Genomic DNA, 15594 nt, shown 5'->3' with positions numbered 1-15594 from the left:
CGAGATGGATACACTCAATTTGATGTTTCAGAGTTCCAACAAGGAAAAAAACGGAAGTTCACATGTCGATCTCTCGTATTCTACAGATATCCCTACAACTATCGCCAATATGATGGGTGTTCGAACTAGAATTCGTGATAGACAACTGCATCAACAACTGAAAGCTGATTTGGTTGAACATATATGGCGTAAATTTGGACGTAATGAAGACAACAACTGAGCTCAGATGCTTATTTCAATTTTTTCTCGTTTATTTTACTAATCTTTGTTTTCTTGTTTTTTTTTTAAATCTATGTTTAATATGTTGTCTTTTGTTATGTTTTATTTAATAAATAAATTTTATCTTTCCTAAGATAATGTTTAATAATTTTTTTTAAGAATCCCTACTTAAGAAACTTGCAATGGAGGACAAAATTTGAAGGGTCTCTTAACTAAAACTCTTAATACACATTTATTATTAAACATGTGTTTAAGAGATCCTACTGGGTCTCTAGGGATAATAGTGGTCTTAGAGCAGCATTAACGCTCGTATGTTAACACGAGTTTCTAGAAATTAAATAATTAAAATAAATGAAAATTAGGAAAGAGAAAATTGAGAGGTTCTTAATTAAGAGCATTAGAGCATGTTTATAGGCAAAACCCTTAAGTGGTTCTTAGATGGGCCTTAATGAATTTTTAATGATTATCATTAAGCTAAGATACATTATTAAGATACACTTAATTATAGTGGTTTATTGGTAGTATCTTAATTAAGGTTCTTAACAATTAAAAATATAAATTAAACTAAATTTTAAACCATATTTTTTTTTTAAAGATAAAATTTATTTATTAAATAAAGCAAAGTCCCACATAACATTTTAAACATAGATTTTAAAATAAAAACATAAAACATGAAAATAAAGATAACATTAATAAACGATAATAATTTGAAAGCGGCATTATACTTCAGTTGTTGTCTTGATCACGTCCAAATTTACTCCATATAAGTTCAACCAGATCACGTTTCAGTTGTTGATGCGCTTGTTTATCACGAATTCTTATTCGAACACCCATCTAATTGGCGATATTTTGTATGGGTATCTGTTGAATATGTGAGATCGACATGTGAACTTCCGCTACCTTCTCCTTGTTGGAAATCCGAAACCTTGTATTGAGTGTGTTGATCTCGTTCATTTTCTACTATCATATTATGAAGTATGATACATACTCTCATAATCTTCCCTATTTTGACTTTATCCCAACAAAGTCCTGGATTTTTAACAATGGCAAATCGAGCTTGCAAGACTCCGAAAGTACGCTCGACATCTTTTCTGACAGCTTCTTGACATTGAGCAAATAAAGCCGCTTTCGGACCTTGTGGTAGTGAAATAGATTGGATAAAGGTTGCCCATTTCGGATAAATACCATCGGTGAGATAGTAAGCCATTGAATAAGGATTTCCGTTCACCGAGAAATTCACTTTCGGAGCTTGACCATTTATTATGTCATCAAAAACAGGTGAGCGATCAAGAACATTGATATCATTTAAGGTACCTGGAGGTCCGAAAAACGCATGTCATATCCAGAGATCATATAAAGCAACCGCCTCTAAAACGATTGTGGGTTTTCCCGAACCACGAGAATATTGCCCTTTCCAAGCGGTGGGACAATTTTTCCACTCCCAATGCATACAATCAATGCTTCCTATTATCCCGGGAAATCCACGAAGCTCTCCAATATGAAGTAGACGTTGAAGATCATCCGGCGTTGGTCTCCTTAGGTACTCATCGCCGAACAAATATATTATTGCTTCCACAAAATTTTCCACACATAACCGAGCCGTGGTTGCACCGAGCCTGAGGTATTCGTCGACCGCATCAAGCGCAGAACCATATGCCAAGACACGAATTGCTGCTGTACACTTTTGAAGTGTAGAGAGACCAAGCCTTCCGGTAACGTCTTGCGTTTGACGAAAGAATTGAACTTCATTGGAGAGGCGTTCAACAATACGCATGAACAATGGCTTGTTCATTCTAAATCATCGTCGGAATAGATTTTCTGGATATGTTGGAGTGTCACTGAAATAATCATTCCATAACCGGAGATGGCTTTCTTCGCGATTTCGTTCGATAAAAACTCTTTTTTTCCTTGTCTTTCTAGCGTTTTCTTGATCACCGTGAGCATTGACCAGATTCTCGAATGTTTGATCAAAATATTGATCAAAATATTGATCGAAACTTTCATCCAACGAATCCTCAGAATCGTTATGAGAAGAAGACGCCATGAGATGTTTGAGAATCTTGAAACAAAATAGACGAACATTAGAATATTTGAGGATCTTGTATTATATAGAATTTCTATAGTTTTTATATTATATAGATTTTTATATTATATAATTATATAATGTTGATGATCTTTGTGACAATGAGAAGGAGAGATGAGTTTATGAAAGAAAACGTTTGCATAAGCTAATGTCTTATATAACACAAGACTCGACTCATGGCACCACACTACAAGACTTGTGACACAACACAACAAGACTTACAACATTTGACAAGATACAACACTACAAGACACAACTCGTGACAAACAAAACAACATACAAGACTTGAGATACACGGACACAACATAACTAGACTCGTGACCCAACAGAAGAACACACACTCTTCCACTCTCGTGACAGAAGAGTACAAAAGACTCGACGACAAGACCTGAACTCCACTCTTCATCACGCGAGCACTCCACTCTGCATCACAAGAACAAGAAGGGTTTAAACATAGAAGAACAAAAACATTTTATAAAAATCAGAACAAGAACACTACAAGAAGCTGCATCACAACAAAAACAGTCAAGAACAAGCAACCTAAACATGAAACAAAACAACAAACCTAATTTAGAACAAGTCATTTATGAGCTTAATCTTGACTGATTCTTCATAGTCAGCAAGAGGTTCATTTTTTCCTAAAAAACTTTGAAGCATTTTCATCTTAGACAGTTTCTCTTTAGCGGCCAAATCCCGCTGTTTGATCGTCCACATTGTCTCAAACTCATCCACAATTTTCTCGTCTACCACCTTCTTCTTACCACTTGCCTTTGAGGCCTTCACACCCGCGGGACGCTTGTTCTCTGTAGCTTGAGAGGTCTCTGAATCAGCTCCATCCTTACACTTCCTCTTCTTCGAGCTTACATCCTTTTTAGCAGTCATAAGGGCGGACCACTTCTGGTTGTTGCGTAGTTCATTCCAAGCTTGTTCCATAGTAAATTTCTTCTTGTAGTTGTTGTAGAATATTGAATGAGCATGTTTCACAACATCATTCTCGTTCTGGCCGCTAGCTTTCTCTCTGGTAGCAGCTGCATACGCACCACAGAACTTGGAGACAACGTCATTGATCCTGTGCCAACACTGCTTGCAATGGGCAAACTGTCTCTCTTTGCAGCCAGCAACCTGAGGACTTGCCGCAAAGTATGCGGCAACTCTTTTCCAAAAAGTTCCACATTTTTGTTCGTTGCCAACCACAGGATCTTTGCTCGTGTTTAACCACGAGCTGATCAACAAGATATCATCAGGCGGCGTCCACTTCCTTCGCTCTCTACGATCTGAAGCTGTCTCGCCACCATCTTCGGTTCCTTGAGTGTGAAGAGAGAAAGGTTGTGATGAAGAGAATTCGTGACTATCTTCATAGTTACCGAAGGAGATACTTTGTTGACTATTTAGTAGTTCAACAAATTTAGAGCTGTGGGTAGATGGATTGGAATCCATATCCAAAGGAAGCTCAAGGATGAGAGACAGAAAAGAATAAAGCTGAGAAAGAAAAAACGTTTTGAACTCGTTTTCAACAAGGACGTTGATAAAGAAAATAAGAAAGGTGAGAAGGAAGAGATAAAGAAAAGAAGAGAAAGCTCAAGCATTGATCACAGACACCCAACCATAAACGAGTTGACATATAACTACAACCATTCATCACACAACAATATCGTATTTATTACCTAAGCTAACCATTATCTCACAATAACCACTCCATTTATTACCTAACCTAACACAAAACAACAATTCAGTTTCATTTCAAACTTGACTAAACTGGTTACCGTCCATTCGAAACATCATTGACCAAATAACCATTGCTTCATCCAGTTCTAAATTCATTGCTTACTAGATCCGATCCGGCAATTACCGAGCTAAGACAGAGGTTTTATCCAGTTCTAAAATCATTGCCAGGATTTATCCAATAACAAAGATCAATGAGAAAGGATTTACCTTTACAATCGTGGTGGCATGAACATTGTGCCCACTTCACGGCTCTTTATCAATCCTGGATCATGCCAGGATCATGCCTCTTGATCCATCCATGTAACGACACAAAGACAGAAAACAAATTAAAAATATTAGAGTTTTTCCATTTCTTACGGTTCATGAACAAGAATCAAAGACAAGCATAGTTGAAATAAGCAAAGAAACGCTTTACCTTTCGATTCCCTTCAGAAACAATCGCCGTTTGTCTTCGTCTCAGAGAGTCACCACGAGAGAGACAGAGCCATTTTGCTTCTTCGAAGACAGCCACCGACTGAGAGGTCACCGTCTTCCTTCCTCGACGAGAGTCACCGATAGGGAGACCAATCGCCGTTTCCTTCGACGAGATCCACCCAGAGGGAGAGAAATCGCCGGTTACTTCGACGAGATCCACCGACAGAGAGAGAAAAGGTTGTTTCCTTCCACGAAGAACCACCGAGGGGGAGAGAATAACCGATAGAGATGTCGACGAGATCGACCGTCGACGATAGAAACCAACAGAGACGTCGACGAGATCCACCGAGACGGCTTTCGAAATCGCCGTTGTCGTCGAGGAGGAGAGGAACCGAGAAGAGAAAGGAAAGAAAGAAAGAAAGAATCTCGACTCCACCGTTCCTCTGTCCAATAGCGAAGTGCCACGTCGCCCTAAGAGGCGTGACTTCGTGGGCTTAATTAGAGGACGTGCCTTCGTTTTAATTCCATCTTTCATAATTTTTTTTAATTAATTATCCTAAGGGGCGCGGCTAAGACATGCCGATAAACGTGCTCTTAAGAAACGGTGTTAGTCCTGTGTGTAACATATTTATTGGTTCTGTTTTATAAAAATATATATATATATATATATATATTTGTATAATATTAATTTTTTTTCCTTTTAAGATTCTATCATACGGTTTTAGCGTTAATGCTGATCTTATAGCTAAGTATCGATCTCCTGTCATCCCCATCATCTTTCAGGTATGCATGCAATTACTCTCTTTGCCACATCAACACCTATCTACAAGTAACATTTTTGAAAGGAATGTTTTTGGTTTTGTAGGTGTATAGACTTCATCAGCTGAATAGAGCCGGCTCAATTAGTGACAGCAATGTCGTTAACGGTTAAACGAGCAGAGTGCAACAGTTGATGATCTTGCAATCAAGATATCGCTGGGTACGCTTTTGAATGTGATAAAGGTTTTAGGTGTGATCTCAATCTGGTCTATCTCAAGCTTCCTCATGTGGTTATCATCACACATCCACAAAACCAGTCTTAGTATGAATTTATGAACATCTTTCTTGCTTAATTATGGTGCAAATCAAATTAGAGAAGAGAATAACCGCTATAGAATTAAATTTCATTGGAATCATAGGATCGTAGAATTAAAAACTGCCAATAAGAGATTTTTCTATTTATGTTAATTGTCTGTGGTTATCATCACATCCTCGAAACCAGTCTTAGTATGAACTATGAAGTTATGAACTATTTATGGCTATAATCCCCTTAGTTATGGTAAAAATCAAATCACAAAAGAGAATAATTGCTCTATAATTATGTTTCATTGGAATCATAGGAGTAGAATTAAAAACTATCAATAAGATATTTTTCTATTTATGTTAATTGACTTTTCTTCCTAAAATTAGGAATGATTCATTTTTAGGTGGGCATGTCTCCTTGTCCGAGAGAGTCCATAGTTTTCTCTTATTTTTTGCTTCATTATCATCGTTTTTTTTAATACTTGATTACAAGATAATGAATGTCGTTGTGCACAAAAAGAAAAGGAAAAAAATGATAATGAATGTAGCGACTTGTTCGAGGCCACGATCAATATGAGAAAGACTTAATAGGCACGGAGAATCGCTTATTTTGTATTGCCAACCTTCAAGGCAACTCACGCCATTTTATATTTTGACGTCATTGCTCTGCAAATTGGCTATATCTTATTGCAAAAGATTTAGCAAACAAAAAATATCTAAACTGAAAAGCTAACAAACAAATTAGAAGATGAAGAAAGAAACTAGTTACCGGTATTCGATTAATGAAAACCCTTTGTCAAAAAAAAGAGAGATAATGAGAATAAACTTATATAAAAATGTTTAGATATCGAGAGAGAGGTAATGTATGCCATAAGGTGAAAAATCGATTTCAATACTACAGAGAATAGATATTGAAATATCGATCTTTTAACACTCCCAAGGGCCAAACATGATGAAAGGCATTTGAAGGTTAATATATGCAAAAGATGGCCGCTCTGCCTACAAAAACGACATGGCATGCGGATGGAAGATTTTTGCACATCATACAGTCATATCCAAACGATTTCGAAGTTGATTCATATAATACATGCATTATCATTTCAAATATGAAAAACTTTGAAGCTAACCTACTACTTGAACAAAATCATAGACAACATTAATAAAACCTGGATTGTTCAATAGATTTTTCCAGAACAACCAACTATTTGATGAAGGTTATATATCCTACAAATCTACAATAAACATCACCAACATATAGACAAGCAACACCTTCTGTGGAGTTGAAAGAGTAGCTAAAACTAAAAAGGAAGAGAAGCCCAAAAAAAAAAAAGATAGTATAAGGAGGAGACGCAAAGGACGCTTCTAAAGTTATCTGAGGATATGCAAAGCGGGTTTGGTTTATATAAGGTTTCATAATTAGGTCAATAGAGGGTGATACTGAAACCACTAGTGGATGGTAATATAAATGGAAATAAAAGAAAACGGGGATTCATTTTCCTATTAAAAGTAATTTATCTTTCTGGTCAGCGGGCAGATGGTATTTTGAAGGTACGTGAATGTTACGGGCAGCTGCCCAGTGAATTAAACAATTCAACAACTTGTCTGTGTATAAGCCAGCCTCGAGACTCCCAATTGATATTCTCGGTTTAACTTGGTTAGCTAATATAATTAGTCTGCTAAGTTTCGGTTTTTCGCTAAAATCTTACGCAAACAAAACTGAGAAAACAGTCAAATAAATACTGTACTGAACTTACACACTTTTCATTAATCTAAAAAACATATGAACTTCTGTCGACCGAGCCAAATTAGGTATAACTTTAGTCAACATTACATTTCACTTAACCAACGTTTATTTTTTAGCTGAAATCAAAACAACGTTGTTTTGCTAAAATTAAAAAGAACGAAAAAAATTTACCGTGAAAATAGTACTATTACACAATTTTGCTAAAAAATGAACTTTTCATTGATCCAAAAAAATAAACTTGTTTTGTCTGACACAAATTATATATAAATCAAGAATCCAAAGTCCGAACCAAAAATAAGTTTATATTTTTTGGACCGGTGAAAGGTTTTTTTATTAGCAAAAAATGTATAAGTTCAATAGACTTACGGTGAATTTTGTTTTTTTTTTATCAAAACGACATTGTTTTGATTTCGTTAAACTTAAGTGTTGACTTAAGCTATATTTAATTTGGCTAGGTCAACACAAGTTTATATGTTTTTTGGATTAATGAAGAGTTCGAGCTTTTTTGGCAAAAATACTTAAGTTCATTATTTATCCGACCGTTTTCTCGATCAAAAACTCAATATTTGGTTTAGTTTATTCTAGTCTTAACACAATCTACAAATTTTGGTAAGATGTCTCACCAATGTCACTTTTTAATAGTTTACTGAAATTCATCACTTATGATGAAAAGTAATTCGTATAAATGGAATAAGGCCACGTATCTATGTGTTAGCCAGGTTTGTAGCGAAACTAATTAAACTCAAATCGTAACCTAGTTGATGGAGAATTCAGATGAAGGGCAGCCGAAACAGTAATATCTAATTTATCATAAACTAATTATTTAAGGGGGTCTCTCTTCTCTCCTAGAGAGAGAGTTCTGTCTCGAACTCTTTTGCTCTCTTATCAATAAAAAATCTTTCAGAGAGTTTAGAGATTGTTTGAGAGTGAGAGAGATCTTCACTTTTTTGTTCCCCGGTTTCGGTTTCATCCGACCGGCATCCGACTCCGGCGACGCTCCATCTCCTCGGAAGTTGTTGTCCGGCTTTTGACTCTGGCGACGTTGACTAGTCCTCCGGTGACGTCGGCCGGCTTGCTCTCCAGTCTTTTCTGGAGTTTTTTCCTGGTTTTTGTTCGATCATCGTTTTGTCGCCCTCTGTTTCAACTGACTCTTGATCCGACTCTTCGATTGCTCTTTCCTTTCCCTTGCGTGGGATGTTTCATCTTCAAGCTTATTTTTATCATAAAAGATGTCTGGTCTACCTTTCAGGAAAATCGAAGATTTGTTGGTTCGATTGTAGACGGTTGAGTTTATCTGATGAAACGATTGATCTGTCAGATTAGGTTTCTCGACTTCGATTGGGTGAGGGCGGTTCTGTTTGAACGGCCTTCTTCTCTGGTTGGTCTCTGCTGTTTGTGGAGCTCCGTCGTAGCGCCTCCTCTCTGACTCCGGAGGAAGTTGATGCATCCTTACCTTGACGCGTATTTCTCTATCGATCGGCGTTAGAACACGTGCTGGATGTCCGATCGTTTCTTCCTCGGCGGTTTTTCTCTTGATGGGCCTTTGTCCTTGAGAGTTCTGTATAGACTGGACCTTTGTGTTGGGCTTTGTTATGTTTGTGTTGCCCATGTTTGGGCCTTGGTGTTATGGTGTAAAACTCTGCCCGTCTGGGCTTTGCTTTAATAAAATTTTCAGTGAAAAAAAAAAAAAAAATTATCATTTTGGTTGTTAGTTTTTCTTTTAATTGATACGAGTCCGTAGAATAAAACTAATATTTGATTATTATTTTACTGTATATCGAACATACAAACAAGAATCTACTCGCTTTGTCTCCAAATACGTACAGGAGGGAGAGTCAATGAGTCATGCAGGCGAAAATGTGCACGTCAGTGTCAATCCATCAATATTGCACGTGTGAATCAGATGAAACGTGCAAATACAATCAACTATAGCAACTGAAAGTCGAACTTGGATTTATGTGGTGACACCATATTATATCCTCTTTACTCATAAGCTATCTTTCTAGTGGATGAGTTTTGGCTAAAGACATGTAATGGGATGTATTATCAATAACTAACTACGACATACAGTAACAAATTTCTAAATTAATAATGTTTGGACTATGGTAATTTATAAAATTAATTTAAAGATTTTTTTTTTTGAATTTATGGTTTTAACATATATTTTTAAATAGAAGAACAAAATATTTTATTGTGTGATATTATATATTATTTAAATTTTATAGATTTGAATACAATCTATTTTAATTAGATGATTTGATATGTTTTATGTATGTTGAATATGTATGATAAGATTACAAATGAGTTTTATATGCACTTCAATAAAGTATTTAAATGAAAAACAAAATTTGAGATGAAATTCATTTTGAAAACAAATAAACAATAACATATTTTGTTTATGTTTATAAATATATATATATATATAGAGAAATTATTAATTTATAATGGTTCATAGAAATATTACCATCTTATTATTTTATCGAATTATGACATATTTTACATTAGCATAATTTGAGAAAATAAATTTTATTAATTTTTAATATTTATTAATTTATCAAGTATTAGTTTATAGAGTTTTCACTGTGTATATATATATATAACTTACATAAACTTATGTTAGAGTGGAATTTATAGTCTCCTTTATGCTAAGTCAAACTTCAAATTCATGCAGAGGAACTTACGAACAAGAAGACATCCAGCTACTTGGTGTTTGTTACCTGCGCAAAAGAACTATACCAGCGTAAATGACACATGATCATTACGAACACATTACACAACTGGGTCGCAGTACTAACATTGAATGGGGCCAATGAAACCAACTTACTAGTTCATTGAGGGTAAATCAATTAAATTAAAGATAAGTTATGATCAGTTTGAGTCTTCAGATGATTCATATTCAATTTCTATTCAAATCATAAAATGAAAAATGGAATTTATCAATATATATGTATAAAATAGAATATATCTTTTTGTATGAGAAAAATAGAAGTTATATATATATAAACGATCAAGCTCACGAGTTAAATCATGTTTCATTAAAGATTGTTCATATAACTCGCGATCAAAATTAAGCTCAATCATTAAACTTATTTATTAAATGAGCCTGAAAAATCGAATTCGTGTTCACAAAAAAGCGAGCTGAACTAAATCACCTCATGAGTTGTAACTCGTTTTGGCAGAGTGTAAACTATCTATCTTATTAAAGTAGAAATACTTTAAGCTTTTATTTGACAACATAGATAGCAGTTAAAAAAAAAATAGGATTGTTTGGAAACATGGATAGCAATAAAGTAGGAAAAAAATAATGGGCTTATGCTATTAAAAAAATCGGAAGTCCATTACATTATATTAAAAAGTAAAGGGTTTATGTTACTTGATATACATATTCAAATCAAAATAATAATTTAAAATTAATTTATATTAAAAATTCATTCAAAAATATACATTTATTCAAAATTTGATTTTTACTAACATATTTTCCAATAACCACTATAAAAATGTTTTCAATATATATAAGAAAAATACAATACAAAGCTCAATTTCAAACACCAACTTAAATTATGATTTTTTATATTTCACAATGAAATTTAAAAATATAATATATGTGATTATTTATATGATTGTACGTATAAAATATTATTAATTATAAGAAAATTTATTTGATGGTATGTGTAAAATACAATTAATTATATGATAACACATATTTTTGTAACCTATGATGACACATATAAGATATATCATAGTGAAATTAGGAGTGAGCGTTCGGGTTCATTTTCGGGTCTGTTTGGGATTTCGTGTTCAGTTCAGATCTTTAAGGATTCGGTTCAGATTTGGATAACCAATTTAAATTGGGTTGGTTTAAATATTTGGATAGATGATCAATAATTATTTAAGTATTTTTGGAGTTTTGAGTATATTGTAACTATTTTAGATATTTAGGTTTGATTATGTTGTATATGTTTTCAAGTATTTAAACGAACTTAAAAATATCATATATATTCTAGATGTTTTTATATATATTAAATCGGTTCGGATCGGATTAGGTTTCAGTTCTTCAAATACCAAAATTTCGAATAATTAGGATATTTAATCAATTTTGGTTCGGATTTGGTACTACTTATTCGGATTGGGATCGGTTCGATTCTTCGAATTAGAGTTTTTTGCCCAACCCTAAACAGTGGCATAAAAAACAAATAGCATCATATTTTTAAAAAATACACGCACGGGTCAAAATCTAGTATTTTTTTTAAATATCAACCATTTGTTTCCAAGTTCAAAATTTTATGTATTGTCAAAATTAGTTTCAGATTAGATCGATAACATGAACCGCTAAATTAAAAAAATAACATATTGGAAAAATTACATAAAAATACTCCAACTAAATTTCTTTAATTGTTTTTAATACCCAAACTTTCTTCCTACCCAGTTTAATACCGAAAATAATTATTTTTCTCATTTTAAAATTTACTTTTAAACTGTGCCATTTTAATATCCAACTATACTAATTTTAATCAAAAATATTAATAATTTTCAAATAAAACTTAAAAATATCTAAAGCGATAAATTAGATCTTAAAATTTTCAAATTTTATTTTAGATTTTAAGAATAAAATTAAATAAAATTTTGATATAAAAAAATTATTTTGAATGAAATAAATAAATTACTTTTTAACTTTAGAAAACAAACTAAATTTGAAACTAAAACCAAAACTACTATTAGAAAAAGTTTAAGGTTATCCAAAATTTAGTTAATTTTATTCTTAAGATTTGTTTTTGAATTTTAGAGATTTGTTTGAAACTTATTACTAAAATTAGCATATTTTAGGTATTAAAATGAGTACATTTTTAAAAGTAAGTGAATTAAAATGAACAAAATAATTAGTTTGGGTATTAAAACAGGTAGCAAAGAAGCTTGGGTATTAAAAATCTTAACGAAATTTAGTATGGTAATTTTATGGAATTTCCCTGACCAGAACGACGTTGCTTAAACCGGTATTGGTATAAAAAAACTTTTGATTAACCGCTTTGCCTGCAATCTTCTCTTCTCCTATCACTTCCAACTAGGTGTTTTTCTGCACCATGTGCAGTAAGATATTTTTTTAAATCTAACATATATTTAAAAATAAATTTTATTAAATATTATAGATTTTACTATTTTCTTACTAATATTTAATATGTAGATATATAAAAAAATAATGATCTTACGATTAGATATTTAAATTTTTAAAAAATTGTAAATTTTTTTATAAACTTTAATAATACGAATTGTATAATTATACAAAATAATAGTATTTCAAAATTTGAAATGTTATATATAAATATATTTATTTTATAAATGATGTATGAGCTATTACCATATTTAAAAAAGTTTACCAAAAAGAAATATCAATATTATTAATTTGCATATTTATAAAATTTGTAAATATATAAAAAAAAACTAATATCTTACGATTAGATATTTAAATTTTTTAAAATTATAAAAAAAATTGAAAGCTTTAGTAATACAAATTGTGTAATTATACAATAATAATAATATTTTGAAATTTGAAATGTTATATATGAATATATTTATTTTATAGATGATGTGGGAGCTATTACTGTATTTAAAAAAAAATTACCAAAAAAAAATATTAATATTAAATGTAATATATGAATTATTATCATATTCTAATAATTTTGTCAAAAATATAAATTAATATTAAATAAAATTATCCCTCGTATTTTTTTCGAAGTGTGTCATCAATTTCAGTATCAATTTCAGTACTCATATAGTATTTGTTTTGCTGAGGGATGCCATCTTGTCCATCTATCCGCTTCTCCGTCCCTCTCTTTAATTCTCAATCTTTCTCATTGGTTTTTGATTCACAGCTTCGAATTTTTCACTAGGGTTCTTCAGTCTTTCTTTTACAAAACTCTGCTTATTTAAGTATTCCTACGAACAAACCAGAAGACAAACAAGCTCATGATGATTGAGGTCGGTTCTTTTACTCAGCTTCCACGCAACTATCTTCTAATTTGAATCCCATTCTGAGGTCTCGTGGCACCTTTGTCTTTGTGTAATGATGATATATTCAATTGGATTATCACGGCTCTTTAAATTGATGATAGTTTAGAGTAATTTTATCTGAGTTGAGGAATTGGGTGCTGGATAATTCTTCTGTTTAGCTATGAAGATGAAGATAATTCTTTATGAGTTTTGAGTTGGCGAAACGACGTCGTGTTGGTTCGGATTCTGCTAAGCTTCGTTGCTCTGTGATCGCTACTTGTGATTTCTATCTTTTAGAGGTTACATTAACCTAATACAATCCTTTTCACTTATGTTGGAGTTTGGCCTGATGTTTCTGCAAGTTGCTTGCCTATGAATCTTGGAGTTTGGTAATTTAGGCTTAGAGAAGGCAATTAGAATCTACGATTTACCGATTTGAGTTTGCAAAAGCTGATTAAGTTACTCAAAGTGATTTGTGTGTAATGGTGGACAGGAACTAAAAGTGGTTTGTGTGTTAATGATGGACAGGTTGTGACCTTTTTGTAAATGAATCGCTGGAGACAATGGTGTTGGTAACTCATAAACTGCAGGTATCTTACAAGTTACAACTATGCATGCAATCTTATTATAAGTCCTAATTTTCATGTGTTTTCTTGCGTCTGTGTTATTGATCATGTCTCCAAACAAATTATTTTATCAGTACTAGAATCTGTCTACACGTTAACATTTCTTTCATTTTTTGAGTGTTGTTGTATCTTCCGTATCACTCTTGTAATGCCTTCTTTTCATGTTGTTATCTGTTGTAGAGTTCACATGTCTTGTTTCCTTGGAGTTCACCAACATGGACCAAAGGCTTGGTTACGACGGTGCACTTTGCTGGGAGGAAAGAAAAGCATTTACGATTGAAAGCAAAGTCTTTGAGGGTTACGTCTTTCAAAGGCGGCTTCCAAATTAGCGAATCTGGGGGACGTGAGCGTGGGAAGAAAGCTACTAATAACAACTCAGTTAAACTATCTTACCGTTCAGATGATGTCGAAAATAATGTGGATAGCTCTTCAAAGTCACAAAACACATCGGTTTCATACACCTCGGAAACAGAGGATTCAATCACAGGGCAACCTGCTATTCAGAAGCTGTTCAAGAAATGGTTATCACTGTTGCTCACACAATCACCTATTCAAGTCATTGACGAGGCTTTGGAAGGAGAACATGTTCCACATACGAAGAAGCTAGAAACTGAAACAGAGATCCGGAAAACAGAAAGCCTTCAGAGTACAAACAATAGATTTTGGACCTGGTTTTGGAGTTTAGACACAGCTATCAAGATTCCGTTGCTCTTATTGTAAGTATGAGAGCATCTTTTTTCTTTTTTCTACTACTTCTTTTCCAAGTTCCTTATATGTGTATTGAATATACTTTTCTTTTTAACTATTTTGCAGTGTTCCGGCTTTCCTTGCTGTTAACGCAATCTATGGAGCTGAAGTTACAAAGGAGTCATCTCCTTTGTGGATTGTTGGACCTTTGATCGTCGCCTTTTATATCAAAACGTTTCAAGGACTATGTGCACTTTACGCTTTCTGCTTCAACCAAACCACCAAAGTGATAAGAAACCTACCATCTTATTACATTATAGCATACCATTACATTTCCCATGGTAAGCTTAAAGACGACCTGAGAGCTCTAGTGACTCGACCAATAGTGAACACTGACTACAGAGAGCTCACACGCACCAAACTGAAACAGGTCCAAGAATGGATCATTGAGAGATACTTGGATTTTGTTGAATCTATATGGCCTTATTACTGCAGAACTATCAGATTCCTGAACAGGGCTAACCTCATTTGAAGCTCTTGAACATGTAAAACCCTCAAATTTTAACTTCTCAGTCTCTCTCCTCTATCTCTATGATCTGTATTTTTTTTCTCTGTTGTCTTTGGTTTGACCTTTTTGATTCCTTAATTTTAGAAAGGCTTTTTCATGTTTATGCTGTTGTATCTGTGTATAATGCGACCTTTTATGAGTTTCTACAATGAGTTCGTATACTATTAAGGTCTCCCTCTAATTCATAGTTTACAAATCTATATACTTTTTTTTTTGCTTAAAAAAAACATTCAAATCTATATACACTTATGTAGGCATGTTTCTATTGGAAGGATCATCCTTGCCTTCATTTTGATTCAGTTTTTATCATATTTATTTCAAATTAATGCTTCCAAGTTCTTTTACATGAACTCAATATGCTTCTCTCTCTCTGCATCTAACTCTGAACTCATCATAATGCTTTTATAATGCTTTAGTTTGTGAATTTTTTAGGCTCCAATGTAACTCTACTTCCTAATTAATGGTTTCAACACCTTCTCCG

General features: G+C 33.2%; 1 protein-coding gene and 1 non-coding gene across 2 annotated transcripts; one reads left to right on the top strand and one right to left on the bottom strand.

Annotated features, from left to right (window-relative positions):
- Positions 1 to 6044: 6044 nt before the first annotated feature.
- LOC125584903 lies at positions 6045 to 6170 on the bottom strand. Its single transcript, XR_007321808.1, has one exon. It is a non-coding gene; the product is annotated as a small nucleolar RNA snoR86 (small nucleolar RNA).
- A 6834-nt stretch (positions 6171 to 13004) lies between these two features.
- Positions 13005 to 15294, top strand: LOC106422617. The gene is made up of 4 exons (XM_013863404.3): positions 13005 to 13220; positions 13761 to 13822; positions 14039 to 14574; positions 14672 to 15294. The coding sequence occupies exons 2-4, from the start codon at positions 13796 to 13798 to the stop codon at positions 15075 to 15077; spliced, it is 969 nt and encodes a 322-aa protein (XP_013718858.2). The 5' UTR covers positions 13005 to 13220; positions 13761 to 13795; the 3' UTR covers positions 15078 to 15294.
- Positions 15295 to 15594: the final 300 nt, after the last annotated feature.

This window comes from Brassica napus, chromosome C3 (genome assembly GCF_020379485.1).
Source record: "Brassica napus cultivar Da-Ae chromosome C3, Da-Ae, whole genome shotgun sequence".
Classification (NCBI taxonomy): Eukaryota; Viridiplantae; Streptophyta; class Magnoliopsida; order Brassicales; family Brassicaceae; genus Brassica; species Brassica napus.
The sequence above is the reverse complement of the archived record's forward strand: the minus strand, read 5'-3'. Positions and strand labels throughout refer to the sequence as shown.